Source organism: Choristoneura fumiferana, chromosome 28 (assembly GCF_025370935.1).
Source record: "Choristoneura fumiferana chromosome 28, NRCan_CFum_1, whole genome shotgun sequence".
NCBI classification, from domain to species: Eukaryota; Metazoa; Arthropoda; class Insecta; order Lepidoptera; family Tortricidae; genus Choristoneura; species Choristoneura fumiferana.
The window spans coordinates 7,801,989-7,822,362 of record NC_133499.1 but is presented as its reverse complement, the minus strand read 5'-3'; the positions used below and the strand labels follow the sequence as shown (position 1 = coordinate 7,822,362).

General features: G+C 38.3%; 1 protein-coding gene across 2 annotated transcripts in view; it reads right to left on the bottom strand.

Moving 5' to 3' along the window:
* LOC141443984 (uncharacterized) overlaps positions 1-20,374 on the bottom strand; it is a 127,386-nt gene that overhangs the window by 45,175 nt on the left and 61,837 nt on the right. The window contains exon 2 of one of the 2 annotated variants that reach the window (XM_074109428.1): positions 11,260-11,535. The exons of the other annotated variant lie outside the window; for it this stretch is intronic. Coding sequence (XP_073965529.1) covers positions 11,260-11,535 — 276 coding nt within the window. The remainder of the gene's footprint in view (positions 1-11,259; positions 11,536-20,374) is intronic. 2 annotated transcript variants of the gene reach the window in all.

The window sequence follows — 20,374 nt, the reverse complement described above, 5'->3', positions numbered from 1 at the left end:
CCAAAAACAAAAAGGCAGTGCAGAAACTTGTAGATACTATAGAATCTTATGGCAATCCTTTTGATTACCAAGACGACAAAGATGAACTGTACAATATTGTAACTGGGAATTCAGTAACGAAGGAAACCGCAGACTTTCTGCTCAATATAGAGGGCTACCGGAGAAGTTCAGAGAAAAGAATTCATATCTCAGTGTAACGAAAGCCCGGACCGTTTTGAGAAACCAATAAACGCAATGAATCAGAAATTTTTGTTCAGATAAATCAAAAAGCCTTGTAAAGGAGCACAAAAACTGCAAGCTATACAAGCAGAACGAAACGTGTTTGGTCGTCTTTTAGGTATATCCTTAATCAGAAACTAGATTTGCCAAAAGTTTTGGAATATCCATTAACTTCATCGTCACTTCAATGAGTCATTTAGATGGTTCCTTGATGAAGACCGATAAGGCTGCACTCATGAAAATATTGGAAAAAAAAGCGGGTACTGAAGATGCGCCACAAAACATTGATGTTTTGATTTTAGATGGATTTTATATTCTTCATTTAATACCAGCTTATGTAAAACATTTGGTGAAATGTCACTATACATTTTAAAAAAATGTATGAGCTACAAAGCAAAGCGTATCGATGTAATATTTGATTCTTATTTATCGCCGTCTATCAAGATTCTGAACGTGAAATGAGAGCTGGCACAAAGCTAGCTCCAAAACACAGTATAAAATCACATCGCCAAAACAAATCAGACCAAACAATTTTATCAAAGAATTAAGAAATACCCAATTCAAAGAAGAACTCGTACGATTCTTCATTAGACACTGGAGTTCCGAGGACGCCGGTCTAGTCATATCTGAAAGCACGGTCAATCTTAATTTTGAAAATAATTGTTATTCGTATGAAAGTGATGGCAAAAGGTATTCAAAACGATAACCCAAATTTGAGTGTGGGAACCATGAAGAAACCGACACGAAAATAATATATCACAATATATAGTATTCAAGAGCCATCTAGTATTGTGATTAAAACTTCTGATACTGATGTAATCGTTATTTACTGGGAAATTTGGACAAACTCGAAAAGCATCAAATATTTATTGAAGCCGGCACTCTTGCCAACGGCGTATAGTAAATGTCAATAAAATTTACCTCAGTATTGGTGCTACCTTGGCAAGAGTATGCCAGCGTTTCATGCTTTGACAGGGTCCGATTATACGCCCGCATTTATAGAAAGGGTAAGCAAAACCTTACAATATCCTAAGTAAAAACACAGACTACCAACAGGCTTTTATAGAGCTAAGCTACGATGGTCCGTTGGCAAATGAAACCAAATGCAAAATGAACAATTCATTTGTGAGTTATACGGTGTGAAGAGTAAATCTGTAAACGAAGCACGCCATAAGATTTTCCTAAAAAATTTAAACCCAACAAGGAGAATGAAAAATTTAATAAAACCTCATAAACTTTGATGCTGCTTTTTTGCCGCCATCTGAAATCGAACTAGTTCAACAGATGCTTAGGGCTAAATACGTATCAAATATCTGGAATAATGCAACCAAAAATCCTCCAAGCAATCTATTGCCGACCGAACACGGATGGAAGGAAGAACACGCAAATATGTTCCTCTCTGGTATGCAGGGAACCGATTACCAGATAGAGTATCTGACGTTACTATAACAGGCAATGACAATAATATTTCTGGCGATATCAGCGGTAAGTTTTATACAATTGTGGGTGTCCAGTAAAATCTTCAAGAAACCCAACGTCTGCATGTCGTTCTTTCAAATTAATGGCATATTTATGTATCTTATGTATATGACTAATTTCATTTTAAGCTATATCTACATAATAGATTTGGTTTTCTTGTGCGTTTACCTGTACTATTATCGTCATTCTTTTTTAAATTAAACGTACGTAACGTAACAGTCATTTTATTTTATTTCAGACTCCTCGTCTACGTGCTTAAGCAGCGAAGATGAAGACACAGATGATGCCGAATTTTGAAATATCTTATGTTGTACTTTTAACTAATTATACAATCATTTATAAATCACTGTTGGTTGATACATACATTTAATACATCGAGCGCCAAGAAAAGGCAAGTTATAAAAAATGTGTGAAATAATATACCAGTAGTTAATTTTTTACTTAAATTTCAGTAATAGCCTCTTCCTCGTGACTAGTATGATTTATAAAAATTGATATGATAGGTGGTTTATAACTGTTATGCTTCAAATTTGTTTTATATTTAATTAATGTTTCACAAAACTTGAAGTGTTTTAGATTATAATTATGATTAAATACAATATACCAGTCTTTTTAAAATTGTTATAGAACTTATAATTGTATCAGATTTGTATTAATATTAATATATGGTGAGGTACAAAACCAATAACTGGCCAATAAAAAAAATATTGAAATCTAACTAAGTAAATTATGAATCTGTGATTTTACCCAAAGATGATTAACTAGATTATATTGTAAGCTAAATATATAAAAAACTGCATTTAATTCTTTATTTTATGCTTTAAGTTAAATGTGACTAATACATATAATTAAACGCAAAATATGTAAAATGTTAGAAGTAAGTAAATCTTAGCTCTTAAGTCCAAGCAATATGCTATAAAATGATTAATCTGTGATTATTACCAAAGTTGATTTCATTATACAGGGTGGCTCATTTAGATCGGTCATTATGGAAAAGTCTGAAACTAAAAGCATAATGAGATGTGTTCTTAGGAACTATGTCATAGATTTTAGTAACAGAAAAACTGCATTAATACATTTAAAAAAAAACTTGCACAGTCTGAGAATCGAACCCGGACGTTTTGAAAAATAAAAATTACATTATTAAAAATGTGTAATACAATGCATTTATTCATTCTAGATATCATATATCATAGTAACATTTATTGATTATGACCTACTGTACCGATACCGAACTAGAAGTAATGTAACTTTTATTTTTCAAAATGACCAGGTTCGATTTCAAACTGAGTTCATGTTTTTTAATGTATCAATGTAGTTATTCTTGGTACTAAAATCAATGATGGTTCCTAAGAACAGGTCTTCGTAAGTCAGAGTTTCAGACTCCTATACTAACGATCTAAATCAGCCACATGATCGACGATGATGATGATGATGATATATAAGTAAGGTAAGTTGAATTAATAAAAATTGGGTTCGAGCGATTTAATTTTTTATTTTATTGATTACGAATATCTTGAATTTTCCTTACAATCATAGCTCTGAAATACAACCACTTAAAGCCGACAGACCAACTCGTATCAGCGCGGAGATGTCATACTTAGAATTTGTTCCAAAACTGACCATTTCTCTTATCGTTTTTTTTTTCACAACAATGAAGCTCTTTTCTGCACTACTAGCCGTTACCCGCGACTCCATCCGTGCAGAATACGTTTATCGCTATTGCTATGAAACTTTCCGGGATATAAAATGATCCTATGTCCTTCTCCGGGACTCAAACTATCTTTATACGAATTCCATCTAAATCGTTTAAGCGGTTTAAACGTGATTGAGTAACAAACATCCAAACATCTTCATAAACTTTCACATTTATAATATTAGTAGGATATCTCAAATTGCAACCACTGAGAGCACTGCACCTCGCCTCCCGCTTCTTCGCTCCCCCGCAAATGTGTATCAAGATCAGAGTTGGGCGTAATCAATTACTTTTGGAATTAATGACACGATTACATTCCAGTAATTGCAATTCCTCAGTAATCGATTACTTACATAGTCAAAATTACTGTAATACTGAACTATGATTACATTTGTAAACCCATTCCTTTGGAATCGGTATACAAAACCACTACTGTAATCTTGATTCCTTGGTAATCAAATACTTAAGTAATCTGAATTACTTTACTCCAGTTCCAGACTACATAACTTCACTGACAAACCTTATTTTATAATTTTATTAATGTCACTCAAATTAAAATTGTTTTTGATTCACATGGCATTGGATCTTGCTCGCTAATCCTGCCGTGAAACAGCAGTGCTTGCACTGTTGTGTTTCGGCGTGGAGAGTAAGACAGCCGGTGAAATTACTGGCACTTGAGGTATCCCATCTTAGGCCTCTATCCTCATCTCATCCACCTGGTTTTGCAGGTGTCTATGGCGGTGGTGATCTCTTATCATCAAGAGACCATTTGCTCGTTTGCCATCCAGTTGAATAAAAAATTTTTTTTTCACTTTAACCCAGATATAGATCTATATCTGAGACTTTCACATTAAATTTGGGTTTTGAATCCGTAGATAAGGAGAGGGGTTAGTATTTTGATGTGGAGGAATTTCGTGGTTTTAAAATAGAAGTTATGGCAAAATTAGAAATAAACAACCTCGTCAAGAAAAAATTCCATTATGCCAATTACGGAAAAAAAACAAAGGCGTAAAAGGTAACAGACAGAATGAACGATGGACTGATCTATCGACCGACCCAACTCTCGCCTAATTCCATTGTTGTTTTGATAACTACCAGAATACTGCTATACATTAAGTTTATTTACATAGTTATATATATATAGAAGTAATCAAGTCAACAATTCCAGTAATTTGGCCCCAAATAAATAAAATAAAACCCAAATAAAATTAAAGTAATTATAATATTGTATAGATGATTACGGTTTCCTTAATATGTAATGGACATTCAATGTTTTACTTGATTATATAAGTACATGTAATCTGGCACCCAGTAGAGGATTACAAAGTAAATCAAATAATCGTGAAATCAGGAATCGATTACGAAATTCCATCTTTGTTACCAAAGTTGATTACAATACAATACAATACAATTACTCTTTATTGTACACCAGAAATAGTAAGCGATACAGAAAACAGGTACACAGAGAAAATTACAAGGTAAGAGGCGGCCTTATCGCTTGATTACATTATAGAAGTAAGTTGAATTAATAAAACGGCCAAGAGCGTAATCGGACACGCCCAAAAGGGTTCCGTAGCCATTACGAAAAAATCATGTACTTAATATTTTTTAAGGATTTCGTATCGTTTACGGAATCTTCCAAGTTTAGGCAAATTTTATACATTAGGCTGCTAGTTACTCTTAAAACTACTACTAATTCTCAAGCAATCTTAGCCGTTTTAATTTTTCTTGTAAATTTGATATACTTACTACCATCCTGATTTTTTCAAATTTTTCTACCCAACGGTTTAGATTTTAAAGGGGGCGGACGCTCGATTTTAATGAAAATTTGCACTTTTAAGTTGAATATTTCGCAAACATATCACTGAATCGAAAAATTGTCTTAGCAACCCCAATAGTTTTAAAAGACCTATCCAACGATACCCACACTATAGGTTTAGTTGAGAAAAAAAAAACACCTCTCACTTACGTCTATGGGAGTACCCTAAAAATGTTTGTTATTATTTTTTATTTTTTACTTTGTCGGCGTGACAGATATATATTTATGTAAAATTACAGCTTTCGCGTACTAACGGTCTCTGAGATTTATTTTATTGAATAACATTACATGAATTTTCTTTACAATTAAGCATCTTGCGAGCATCATAGCTCAGAAATACAACCACTTAGAGCGGCAGACCAACTCGTTTCAGAGGCGGAGATGTCATACTTAAAATATGTACTAAAACTAACCATTTCCCTTATCGTTTTTTTTTCACAACAATGAGCCTCTTTATCCGCTATATCTCAAAGTCGCAACCACTGAGAGCAGGCAGACCGATTCGTTTCACATGCGGAGACGCCATACTTTGAATATGTACTAAACTAACCATTTCTGTTATCGTTTTTTTTTCGCAACAATAAAGCCTCTTTGATGCGCCATATCTCAAAGTTGCACCCACTGAGAGCAGGCAGACCAAAATTATTCACATCAGCAGACCACTCTACAACACATAAAAATGAGTCTAACCGTTTCCATGATCGTTTTAAAATTCCTGCCACCTCTCAGTCTATTTTGCTTAAGAGTAGGGCTCTGCATACACTGGATGTGTTAAATCACTCGGAAAAAGAGAGAAATATCTTCAAGAAACGATTCCCGTTTACTTACATACCTATATATGTGTACGGAACCCTCGGTGCGCGAGTCCGACTCGCACTTTCCCGGTTTTTCTCAAAAATGTCCGTAAAAGTCTACAATATGCAGGTTTTGCAGGTGGTAGGACCTTGTGCCATGTCCGCCCGGATTGCTACCACCATCTTGCTCGCTAATCCTGCCGTGAAGCAGCAGTGCTTGCACTGTTGTGTTTCGGCGTGGAGAGTAAGACACCCGGTGAAATTACTGACAATTGAGGTATCCCATCTTAGGCCTCTATGTTGGCAACGCATCAGCAGCCCCTGATGTTGCAGATGTTTAAGGGCGGTGGTGATCTCTTACCATCAGGAGACCCACTTGCTCGTTTTCCTTTTTGCGTTTCTTTACATATCAGAAGGCTAAGTGCATAGTTTGGTCAGCGAGAAATTAAAAAGTTAAAAGATTGCAGGCGCGCTAGCTCGACAATAATTTATTATTGTCGAGTTTCAAACTTTTTAAAAAGTGAAAACGGCCATGGAAATGTTGGCACAAGTCGCATACAGCCAACTCAAATGGCTGCTATCAGTTATTTTGTTGGAACTCCAGACTTTTTTTATTGGATCTGAAACAGCTTGTGGTGTTTTCGGTGGAAAATATATCTGCAGTTTTTTAATGAAAAAAGGCGGGAAAGCATGAACATTTTTATTGGAATAAATTTAAATGTCATATATTTGGTTGAGAAAACCACATTCTAATTTAGTTTTTTTCCTTCACCATTTTTGAGAAAAGCTTTATTTTAGTCTCGGCTGGAATAGCCATTACTGGCTTACGGACTCGCAAGCTCATACTCAGCCAGCAATTGCCTACTTCCAGGACACGACAATAATCTACTATTATTTAACTTCGTATACAATACATATTTACTTAAGATCTCTACCCACTGCACCTTACTATGAAAGATGGAAAGCCGGGTTCGAAAAGTTCTCGAGTGGAGACCGCGGATCGGGAAGCGCGTAGGACGTCCACCAACAAGATGGACGGATGACCTGGTTAAAGCCGCGGGTTCACGGCGGATGCAAGCCGCTGCCAACCGAAGCAACTGGAGGTCTACGGGGGAGGCCTATGTCCAACAGTGGACGTCCTAAGGTTGAGATGATGATGGTGAGGATGATGAATTAAAAATCTTACTTTTGAAAAATTTAAAGGAAACCTTAAAAATAGCTATGGGAGAAGTGCTTAGTACAGGTAGTGCCACGAGAGTTGGAGTGAATGACACAAAGCTACATGAAGAACTGATTGCATAAGGAGAACTAATGTCAAAATTCTGCCGAGTTAGTAAAGTCCCGTTAATAAATTCCAAACTACTTTTATATAACTCCAAATTACCATAAATTACTGAGAAGATTAAATCGTTCTGTCTGTAGCTAGAGCATTTTACAATGGCACAATACTTAAATATTGGTTTCACAGATGTCGTGACCTCCGCAAAGTAGGTGAAGGAAAAATAAAAAAAATCTCTATCTAGCTGCAAAATATGGAACTACTAATGCCACCTATTGAGGAGTAGGAAAAGCATTGTTGATGAGAGGTCCGCTATTGTACGCTAGATGGCGCTGTTTGTTCAGTACATGTAGAGCACACGATGACCTGGTTTAATCATAACTTGTCTTGTTGAAGTTTGTTTGTTACCTTTTTTGAACCAATTTAGATAAAATTTGGCAGGTAATTTAAGACCCTAGGAAGGACATAGAATAGTATTTGTTCCGGAAACCCTGAATGGATGAAAAGGGGGCGGAATTTGACTCTGCTTCTATGTTATTTCTAAAATTAGACGTGTCATTTAGAATCTATTAAAAAAGAACCTCACCAAAGAATACTGCGCGGACAAATGGACTAAGTCACGGGCAAAACCTAGTCTGTATATAAGCACCCCATTTGTATAAATGGTGGCGCCACTGGCAAGTGTCCCGTCCCGCAATGAGTTTTTCAATTTTGGTTTAGTTCGTGTATAGACCCATAGATGCCGCTGCCTGTAGATTAGATGGCGCTATCGTTTGTTTGTCGTGGAATAGTCTTATTATTTGCGAAACCATTTCTCGTCCAACCGATTTTGATGAAATTTTCGTGTTTTTGGGACCGTCAGTTACTTAAATAAAGTATCGATGACGGTTTATTAATCTAATTAAATTAAAGAATTAGGTAAATGATATTATTGCTGCAATATCGAGTATTGATATGATCCGTAAATATTACTAATATTAGAACGGGAAACTAGAGTGAGCGAGCCAAAATGCCTATAGTACATTTCCATTACTGTGCTCTCAACTAGTTGCATTCAGTGTTGTCACATACAATTTTGGAAAAACGGTAGAACAGGATACAAAAATTAGTAGAAATTGGTGGAATTTGAAATGGAAAATAGGTAGATCTACCAACTCAAGGTTAATACATTTTTAATGATTAAAAATGCGCATAAAATGTTTTAAATTATTTTTTCGTGATGTTTAGTTTATCCATATTCTTATTAAATAATCTCAAATGTTCAGAGTTAGGATCTCCACTTGATTAACGCGTTCCGTTTTAAGTGCTGAAATTACAAGATAGGCTAAATTCGATAGTAAGTAAGTAGCATTTCATTACACGCGTGGAAAATTGCTTACAATTTTAATATTTTGAAAAATAGGTAGATTTGAGGCCAAGGGTGGTAGATAGGTAGAACGGAGGCGAAATAGGTAGATCTACCAAAAAGTTAGTAGATGTGACAACACTGGTTACATTCAAGGAGTCGTTCATTAATTCCACACCCGTTCAGTTAACCCGTCGGACGCTATCTAAGTACTCGTGATTAGTCCATTTTTGTTACAAGTTTCGATCACCCTTCAAGATAGGTCCAAAATTACCCAAAAAAGTCGTTGGTCGCGCGACGGGTTAAATTTGGCTGGCTGGCCAATCGGAGGTTGGCGGAGCGCTTTTTTTTATAATAATAAATATCATGGGACACTTGACACCAATGAGGGCTATCGTTTTTTGTCTCACTAGATGGCGCACTGTTGCGTGAGGTTTTTAAGTATGGCTTTCAAAGTCTGTTATTACGGGCGTGAAAACAAAGTTTAGATTAAAATCATATTTAATACACCTTAAAACCGTACCATAAAAATATCGAGCATGCCACAGTGTTGCATAGTCCCCGTTTTGTTCGGAAAAAAGGGAGGACAAAAGTTTCCGAAAGACAAAACTGTCTCAAAACACGGACATTCATTGCCCCGGAACGCATATTTGCCATAATTAATTTCAGATATTGCAAAATATTCACAAAATTATTCTAATTATAAATAAACCCACGTAGCTCTCCCAAAAACTATGAGATTTGACATTTCGGAGACCTCACGCTACACTAGCGCCTCTAGCGGCGAATTCATACGCGATAGCCCTCATTGACCTAGTCCCAAACTAAGCAAAGCTTGTACTATGGACACTAGGCAACGGATAAACATACTTATATAGATAAATACATACTTAAATACATTTGGCTTCGGTTCGATTGCGCGCTCCGACATATATGAGCAATTCTTGTATATTTTATATATTCCGGGAATCTTGGAAACAGCTCTAAGGATTTCGAAGCATTAACGAATTTAAGCAGGTTTCGCGTATTTATTTAAAAGATTTAGGGGCTGTTTCACCATCCATTGATTAGCGTTAACCGACGTTTAAATGTGATGCCGTCTGCGTCTATACCAACAAAACAAATAGAGACGGCATCACACCTAACCGCCAGTTAACACTAATCAATGGATGGTGAAACAGCCCCTTACTATTCAATTTAAGTGTTTAAATGAATACTTTATATTCTTTCCCTGTAATGTATTAATTTGGGTATTTCTCCACTAATTGGAAAATTTTAACAGTCCCCTGCCAACTTTCTCTTCAAATTATGATGAACAGTAAAATAAAAATGGTTTCCCATCATAAACACAGTATTGTGTATAAATGTATGCACACATGACAATCTTATCAATCCATCCATATACTAGGTTTGTATGTTTGTGTGTTTGTCCATCTTTCACGCCGTAACGGAGCGACGGATCGACGTGATTTTTGGCATAGAGATATGGGCCCGAGAGTGACATAGGCTACTTTTATCCCGGAAAAATGCACAGTTCCCGAGGGAACAGCGCGCGATAACCGAATACCACGCGGGCGGAGCCGCGGGCAAAAGCTAGTTATTTTTATATTAATCATAATCTGGCAACAGGGTACTGTTTTTCTACTCTTGGGACAATGTTTGATTAAAAATAGTAGTGAAATGTCATGCATATTAATTGAAATACTACTTTATTATGTTATGATGAATGTGTAATCATCTTTTTAAGTTCAATAGAGAAATCGTGCTAAATTGCAACACATGTCAAATACCCTTCGGCCGCGTATGCAACCAGAGCTTCGTAACCAGTTGCGATCGAAAACTATTTCTGTCTTGTACGAAACCAGTTGCGATCAATAACTAATTTCTACTTATTCGTAACCAGTTACGATCGAACACTTTTCTTCTTTGTACGAAACCTCTCGACCGTTAAAAAAGTCAGCAAACTTAAGTCAATATATGTGATTGTTTACTTATTTTGTACAATAAAGAGTTTAGAAAACAGAATTAAGTATTTGTCTTTTTCGGAAACCTGGTTTCGAATGAAGAAAAATAATTCTGTTTACTAAACTGGTTACCCATACAGAACATAGAATCTTCTTTTGAAACTCATTCACAACTTTCAATTTCCCAATTTTAATCGACACAGAAACATAGGTAGGTTTAGGTTATGTTTAGTTTACATCGGCCCGAAGGGCCAAAACTACCCAAGAGTAGAAGCTCCGCGAGAGCGGCGCTCCGTCAACACTGTCTGTGTCGATTCTAATTGAAAAAAAAAAAACTACTGTGAAAATAAGCTTCAGCAAAAAACCAGAAGTCGATCCCTGATCCTAGTTTCGTGCAAAACAAAAAGTGTTCGTTCGTAACTGGTTTCGTATAAGTACAAAATAGTTTTCTTTCGCAACCGGATTCGAAAAAGACCGAAAAAGTTTTCTTCCGCAACCGGTTACGAAACTCCGGTTACGTACGCGGCCGAAGGGGGCAAATATTATCTGATACTTGTCAAATTCTGGGGTTGAGGTATCGGACGACGATTCGTCATCCCATACCGATATCGGATCGGATAATGTGAAAACGCACTAAGTATGACAAATCTGAATGGCTACTCACATTCTGTCGATCAACATCCAACTGAACGTTCTTCTCTTTAACAAACCGGACCTCGCTCCCATCCAGCTTCCTCAATCTCCTCTCCGTCGCGTACTTCTTGAACCGTTTCTGCGTCCCGCTCGCACACAGGTGCTCTGAGCTCATCGGCCTCAATATCGGTTTCGGTTTCAGCACCGGCTTATCCGGTTTCTCGAAGTTCTCCACTAGTTTTCGGAAGTTGGTTTTCTCGGGGGTTGAGGGCCGGGACACGTCGCAAGGTGTGTCGTAGATTTTCTCCTGAAATCAAGGAAAATATTGGTCAGTTAAATACTATTAATATTAAGTATTATTTAAATGGTTGTTATTATATTTTTTATTCATCATGTCAGCCGAAAGACGTCCACTGCTGGACATAGGCCTCCCCCAAGGCTCTCCACTCAGACCGGTCTTGTGCTTTCCGCATCCACCGCGATCCCGCGATCTTAACCAGGTCGTCGCTCCATCTTGTTGGAGGCCTACCGACAGCTCGTCTCCCGGTCCGCGGACGCCATTCGAGAACCTTCTGACCCCATCGGCCATCAGTCCTGCGAGCAATGTGCCCCGCCCACTGCCACTTCAGTTTCGCAATTCTTCGGGCTATGTCGGTAACCTTAGTTCTACTGCGGATATCATCATTTCTGATTCTATCCCGCAGAGAAACCCCGAGCATAGCCCTCTCCATAGCCCTCTGAGTGACTTTGAGCTTATATTTGTTATTCAGAGAGAGGAAAACGAGCAAACGGGTCATCTGATGGTAAATAATCACCACTGTCCATCAGTATCAACTACTCGAGGAGAGTCATTGGTCCGTTGCCGGCCTTTAAGAGCCGATACTTACCTGCTGAGCTGGCAACGTTGCATTTTTGTTAGTTTTTAATCCCCGACACACAAAAAGGGGTGTTAAAAGTTTGACCGCTATGTGTGTCTGTATGTCTGTGTGTGTGTGTGTCTGTCTGTGGCACCGTAGCTCTTAAACGGGTGAACCGATTTGAAAGCTCTTTTTTTTAATTGAAAGCAGGATTTCTAGCGATGGTTCTTAGACATGTTGGAACTGAATTTTGAAATGACAATGTCGGAAGCTTTTCAACTTATCTATGTTGACTATTATATTCAACTATTAAGTCTGACCATGAGTGTAAAAGGACCACATGTCATTTTCAAAGCAATTTCATACTTTCCATACATGAGTATGACAGAGCAAAACAAGCTTAACTCTGCACTCGGACAAATCCGGAACAAAATTACTCGCATACAAATTCTTTACACTATTCAAAATAGCGCCACTTTTAGCCGCAAACTATAACATTGTTCTATTGCACTATGGCAAATCTTAACAAACTTATCCCTGCACTCGGACAAATCCGGAACTAATTTACTCCCATACAAATTCTATTGATTTCCTAACAAAAGCGCCACTTTTAGCCGCAATTACAACTTTGTAACTGAACAAAACTTAAATACATACACCAAAGTTCTTTCACCTTTGACATTAAAGACGATTTTTAAGTAATTTAAGTGAAACAGTCGTGTTTTTTTAACAGAACAGCTTTGCGTTTGAACTATTGACACGTGAAGCGTAAACCTATTGATATAAGGTTGACTTTTCTTAGTAAACGTAAAATGTAGAGGCAAATATAACTTTGTAAAAACACAAGACAAACTCGAAAGTGATTTGTATGTGAATTTTAATATTGATGATTTTGTTGTTTGTTCGTTGTACTTGTACATTTAAACGGTGATTTGTTAGAAAGTCCATTTTGTATAAATTAGTCTTAAAATATTCGATAGAATGTTTAAAAAAAAAGTTGAGGGTGAAACCTAAATTGAATGTCTATGTTATAATATAAACTAGCTAAAATGGCGCAAACACTAAGTACATTGTTATTAAAACCTCAGACGTATTATGATATGATATTATATTCGCAATCAAATTAAGATTGGTTTTTGGATTGGTTTAAAACGATATCTCTTGTCCGGGTGAGCGGTTAGTTCCAATGGGGTGCTGAAAGTTTCTCGATGAGGGCTACAGCATAGATGTCGCTAGTGTCGCTGCTTAAGTGACTAAATAAGAAACAAACAGGCTGAGATATGTGGTGCATAGGAGAAATTCGCGTCTATACCGTTGTCCAGCGGTGGTGTAGCGGTATAGCACGCGGCACGGAATGCCGAGGACCCGGGTTCGATTCCCAGCGCTGGTCTTATTTTTCTGGTTTTTCTGTGCATCTATCTATATTTCAGTTTTATTTTCGATATGGGTTTTACGGGATGACCGTAAAAGTAACAAAATTTGGAGTTGAAATAAAAAATACAAAAAGATTCCAAAAACCAACCTTATAACATATCAATATGTAAGGATATTTAACTTGAAACCACATTTTCCATACTTTAGTTCCGGGGTTCTTTAATGCAAATCCGTTCTGTAGTTTTTGCGTGAAATACAAACAAACATCCATCCATACAAACTTTCACGTTCATAATATTAGTAAGAATAGTGTGATCTACTAAGAACAAGGTGGAAACTCGCGCCTGCTGTTCAGTAGCGGAAACTGGATACCGACAACCACAACCACAAGTCTAGCTACGGAACCTATGCGGGCCATTGACTCAAGCAAGAATATCGTCTACATAAAAGCGCGGCGTCGCTCGCTTTTTAGGCTGACTGCGCAAGGCAAGACAATTATATCAAATTTACTATAGGTGTCCTGAAATGTTTACAGTTTTAGAGCTTGCGAAATGAAAAGTTGCGAATGAAACAGGTTGCCAAAAACGTTACGTTGCGAAAAGGCAGTACTAAAAACATGGAGAGGGCTAGTTTTTCTATCAGCGTGTTTAAAACACAAGCTTTTCACAGTAGCACATAAAAAGTATGAAATAAAAAAAACCGACAGCTTTAAAAACCTTTCAAATAAAACCGGGAAAGGAAAAATCAAGTCTAATACTCTTGAGCTCTGTGAAGTTCCTAATGGCAGTGATATTCCGGTCGTTTTTTTATTCGACTAGTTGGCAAACGAGCAAGTGGGTCTCCTGATGGTAAGAGATCACCACCGCCATAGACATCCTGAGGCCAACCTAAAGCCTAAGATGGGATACCTAAAGTGCCAGTAATTTCACCGGCTGTCTTACTCTCCACGCCGAAACAGAACAGTGCAAGCACTGCTGCTTCACGGCAGGATTAGCGAGCAAAATGGTAGTAGCAATCCGGGCGGACCTTGCACAAGGTCCTACCACCTGCAGCCGTCCGGCCAGGATCGTCTCCGCAGGAAGACTTGAAATTTGGTACGGAATTAGTCTAGATCAGCGTTTCTTAACCTGTGGTCCGCGGACCCCTGGGGGTCCACGAGTATGTGTATGGGGGTCCGCCGTCTTATCTATAGACATTGAATTAATAAAAATTGACCTAAACTTATTCCTGTTTTTTTATAAAAGGGGTCCTTGAAATCATGCTTGATTGTCTAGGGGTCCGCGGACTGAAAAAGGTTAAGAAACGCTGGTCTAGATGCAGTGGCGTCCCTAGGTAACCAAAGGCGCTGGTGCAAAAAATAAACCAGGGCCCCAACTAAGCTATTTAAAATCGTTTGTTATGTATTCGTCGTGTTCCGAATTCGACGTACGTACTCCAGATTTGTCATTTATAGTTTGTAAATCAGTCCGAGGGGCCCCCTAAGCTTGGGGGCCCCGGGGCACTGCCCCGTCCAGCCCTCCGATAGCTACTCCACTGTCTGGATGACAACAAAAAAACAAATACAGTCAGCAAGAAAAGCTTTTTAAAAATGTTTTTTTTTTAACAAAACCTTGTTTTAATTCATACATATACTCAATGCTCAAATCCGACTCGCACTTGATCCAGCTTCATTCTTCTCATTACTTTCGATTTCCGAATTATGTAACGTCCAAGCTTACATTACGTTACTGATATGTAGGTAATAAAATAATGTAATAAAAGCTATAAAATAATAATCCTGCATGGACTTGGAAAGTTTGGTAAAAGCAAATCGGCACTAAAGTATTCTTAACCGAATCAAGAATGGTGTTTGGAGTCTTTTTGTATTTTTTATTTCAACTCCAAATTTTGTTACTTTTACATTCAACCCGTAAAATCCATATCGAAAATACAAACTGAAATGTAGACGCACAGAAAAACCAGAAAAAGTGGCCAGCGCTGGGAATCGAACCCAGGTCCTCAGCATTCCGTGCTGCGTGCTATACCTCACACCACCACTGGACAGGAGTACAGACACAAATTTCTCCTATGCACCACATATCTAGCCGTGGTGGCCTAGTGGTTTGACCTACCGCCTCTCAAGCAGAGGTCGTGGGTTCGAACCCCGGCTCGCACCTCTGAGTTTTTCGAAATTCATGTGCGGAATACATTTGAAATTTACCACGAGCTATGCGGTGAAGGAAACATCGTGAGGAAACCTGCACAAACCTCGAAGCAATTCAATGGTGCGTGTGAAGTTCCCAATCCGCACTGGGCCCGCGTGGGAACTATGGCCCAAGCCTCTTGTTCTGAGAGGAGGCCTGTGCCCAGCAGTGGGACGTATATAGGCTGGGATGATGATGATGATGACCACATATCTCAGCTTGTTTGTTTTCTTATTTAATCACTTAAGCAGCGACACTAGCGACATCTATGTTGTAGCCCTCATCGAGAAACTTTCAACACTCCATTGAAACTAACCGCTCAACCGGGCAAGAGACGTCGCTATAATTAATCAAATTGAGATCTTAATATAGCACGCAGCACGGAATGCTGAGTACTTGGGTTCGATTCCCAGCACTAGTATCTTTTTCTGGATGTTCTGTGAATCTATGTGTCAGTTTGTATTTTCGATATTCTTAACCGACTTCAAAAAGAAGAGGTTCTGAATAAGACTGTATCAATTTGCAAACAACAAACAAATATCATGGGACAATTGATACCAATTGACCTAGTCCCAAACTATGCTAAGCTTGTAATATGGGTAGGTACTAGACAATCGATAAACATATTTAATTTATATCTAGATAAATACATATAAAACATAAAAGACCCGAGAGCAAACATTCGTATTATTCACACAATTTTTTATTTTTATTCGACTGGATGGCAAACGAGCAAGTGGGTGTCCTGATGGTAAGAGATCACCACCGCCCATAAACATCTGCAACACCAGCGTTGCAGACGCGTTGCCAACCTAGAGGCCTAAGATGGGATACCTCAAGTGCCAGTAATTTCACCGGCTGTCTTACTCTCCACGCCGAAACAACAGTGTAAGCACTGCTGCTGCACGGCAGGATTAGCGAGCAAGATGGTGGTAGCAATCCGGACGGACCTTGCACAAGGTCCTACCACCCTAAAAAGTACAAGCAGAAATAGAAGTATATGAGCAGCAGTGTTCCTCTAAATCAGTGATTCCAAAGTGGTCCAGGTGGACCCCCAGGGGTCCACGGGAGACTTGCTGGGGTCTACGTAGGCGTGAACAAAAAATGGGGTCCATAAGATGTTAATGGGGGTCCACGAAAATTTATCTGCTTTTGATAGTAAGAGCCAAATGTAAGCATAGTTTTTATAAGGGCTACCTACATTGTTTTAAGTACCTAACCAAGCCAGATAATATTTTTAATAGGGCAAGCGACTGGACAGAACTCAGAAGCGACACAATTTTTATTTTTTGGCGACTTTAAGAATGTGGTAGAAATGTGTGCAGGGGGTCCACGAAACCAGTAAAATTTTGAAAGTGGTCCACGAGAAAAATAAGTTTGGGAACTACTGCTCTAAATGATCTAAACATTCTTATTACCTTGACAGTAGTCATATGCTCATCAACCCCGACGCAAAAAGAGGGGTGTCATAAGTTTGTCCGTTATGTGTGTCTATCTGTGGTACCCGTAGCTCTTAAACGAGTGGACCGATTTATTTATTGCAAGCAGGTTTTCTACGGTTCTTAGACATGTTTCAAAATCAGTATACCCGTTTTTGCGATATTGAACTTTGAAGTGACAAAGTCGGGGTTTCCAACTTTGTTGGTTAGGTTATACGGTAAGATTTATTGCAACGATGAATGCACTTCCCGTCGCGGGACGGTAAAAGCGAAACTGACTGTACAGGTTCAGTTTCCGTAGCCTTTAAGGGGTACTCGCTCGCACGCAATATTTGTCTCTAATAGTACATTGTGTCTTAAGGGGCGGTAAATAAGGAATTACGAACGAGAGTCTATTAGAAGCCGAAGTCGTAGACTGAGGGCTTTAATGAGTCGGTGTTCGTAATTCTAGTACCACCCGTGCGACATACAATGTTTTTCATCACATTGCGAGTAAAATTGTATCCGAGTTGGAAAACGGTGTTATATACTCGTGCTGCGTCATCGGTGTGTGTGAACGTACTTTACAGAGCGATGTTGTTAGTGTTTGTGTGCTACCCTACATTTGACAGTTGTAATGATGATGAAAACGCGGGTAGTTGTGTGCCGGTGTCAGTTTCGTCGGGTAGTCGCGCGAGCAGAGCGGCGGCGCGCAGTGCGCGTGTTGCAGCAGCCGCTGAGTCGCGTTGCTCCGAAGACGAAGGCTACGGATTAGCCGAAAATGTCGAGCTAAACTCGATTTAAGACGTGAGTTATCCGGGTCATTATATTTAATATAAAATTGTATATTTGTAAAAGAAACTAATTTTTTTCAAAAATTGCCGATACCGCTGTCTGCGCTCTTGGCGTGTCAGACACAGCACGGCACAAACTTCGAGTTTCGAGTTTCGTAGTAGCCCTGCTGATGCGTCACGACACAACTCGACTGACAATGTGAATACGGCTTTAGTCACACTTACGCTCACAGCCGCAGGTCCTTTTTTTTCATTTCGAAAATATTTTTTAACAAAACTTCTTTGTCATTCTAGGCGCAAGGGTTCCGCAGCCGTTACGAAAAAATCATGCAATATTTTTTAAATTAAATATCTACAATTTTTCATAATCATAATATATTTATTGTGATAACGGGTACAAAATAAAGTATATAGATAATTCTGAACATATTATGACCGTAATCTACCACATGCGTGTGTACAATATTTATGTTTTTATTAAGAGATGCAATAGCTATCAAATCATATGTCAAAAAATTTAAACACAAGGAAAAATTAAATAAGCTGTCAGTTTCTTTAAAATTAAACAGTGTCAAAAATAACATTATATATATTAATTATATTACAGTACCTTTTATATCTTATATCTTTATACCTTGGGGGGAAAATGCCTTAGTCGCAACGCTTGCAGGCGGGTTTGGCGACCGCATTATATCCGATAGTTCGCGGAGGACGCTGCTGCCCATCCTCCGGTTTATCCTTAGTCGCCTCTTACGACACCCACGGGAAGAGAGGGGTGGTGCATTCACGACCGACACCACACGGCTTAATGATGACCTTTTATATAATAGTTATTGAAAAACATATAATTGAGACAAATACATTAATTTTCGGCATAGTTGCTACATTATATCCGTGCAAAACTACAGCGTTCTAGCACTGATAAGGTCTGAGCAAAGCCGCGGACGGACAGACAGACAGACATGGCGAAACTAAACGGTTCCTTTTGTGCCATTTTGGCTACGGAACCCTAGAATGGGATGACATCATGCTTACTATACAAGCAAACGTAGTGAGATAATATGAGAACAATAGACCAGATTATTTAGATATAGATATAGTTTTGAGATTATCATTGTTACATCATCAGGTGTACGTTTGTACATCCGTAGTGACCTAATTAATAAGGTTTTGTTGAAAATTTCAAGTTTAATAAGAGGTTTTTTTGCAGACTGTACTATTTGTTGACTTTACTTCCATTGTCCGTCCGAACCATATATCAAGAAGAACCATGTACCAAGTTCAAGTCGATGCCATTAACCGTTGAGGAGTTCCCACTTGCGGAGACGATCCTGGCCGGAGTACCAGGAACCAGGATGTCACTACCAGATTATTGTATGTCACTAGATTTACATATGTATGCCAAATTTAAGCTACTGGAAGTGCGTCAAATTGAACTTGCAAGATTTGACCCGCACATGGCTCAGGCCTGAAATATCCGTTTTCCTAAAATGTATTTTTCGCAAAATGTCTGCTTTTCAGAATGTCAACACGTCTTTTGCCATAATGTCAGCTTCTCAAAATTTCAGCTATTTAAATTGCCTCTCCAAGAATGACAGTTTTTGTATAATGTTCGCTTTTCAGAAAAGTCTTATTCCCAAAATGTCTCCAATCATGGTCTTCAAATTTCATCTAAACGTCATTATTCATTAAAGTGGTCTTGAATGCCAGTAATTTTATATTAGTTATAGATATTTATGTTATCAAAGAGTAAGTATGCAAACAATAAAATTAAACCTTTACATTTAGAACATTGATTTGAAAATAAAGCCGACATTATGGGAAAACAAACATAACAAGACTATAGTTTATTTAAAAAATGAACATAACGGGAAAGCAGAAATTATGGTAATGCTAATATTATAGGAATGTAAACATTATGAATAGACGACTTCCTGAGATTGTACACATTTTAAATAGCAGACATTTTGAGAAAGTTGACAAAATAGAAGTGCTAACATTGTGAAAAGGCAGACGTTTTGAGAATTGTACATTTTAGGAAAACAGACATTTCAGGCCTAAGCCCAGCACATGCATATTTACATAAGTATATATGTCGGCGGCCGATCGTAAAATCTGCTAGATCACGAAATTCCTAGGCATATCGTGAAATGGCGCCATTTCATGATATGCCTAAAATTTGGCCAGGCATATCACGATGTGCCTGAGAAACAATACGGCAGATCGATGAGAGCAACGCATTTGTCGATATTTCTAGCTCTATACCGGGCACACCGTGATATGCCGAAAAAAGAAAAATTTTGGTACTACGAGAGAAGCGAGGAGTGGTTAGTAAGTATGAATTGTGACCACAACGCACGAGCCGAGCGAGCGAAGCGAGCGTGCAGCGGCCGGCGAAGTGCCAGAAGCGACATGGCGGCGTTTCATGATATGCCTAGGAATTTCGTGATCTGCCTAAACTGGCCAAATCATGAAATGGCAGCGTCTCATGATCATGCCTAAACGTCACTAGGCAAATCG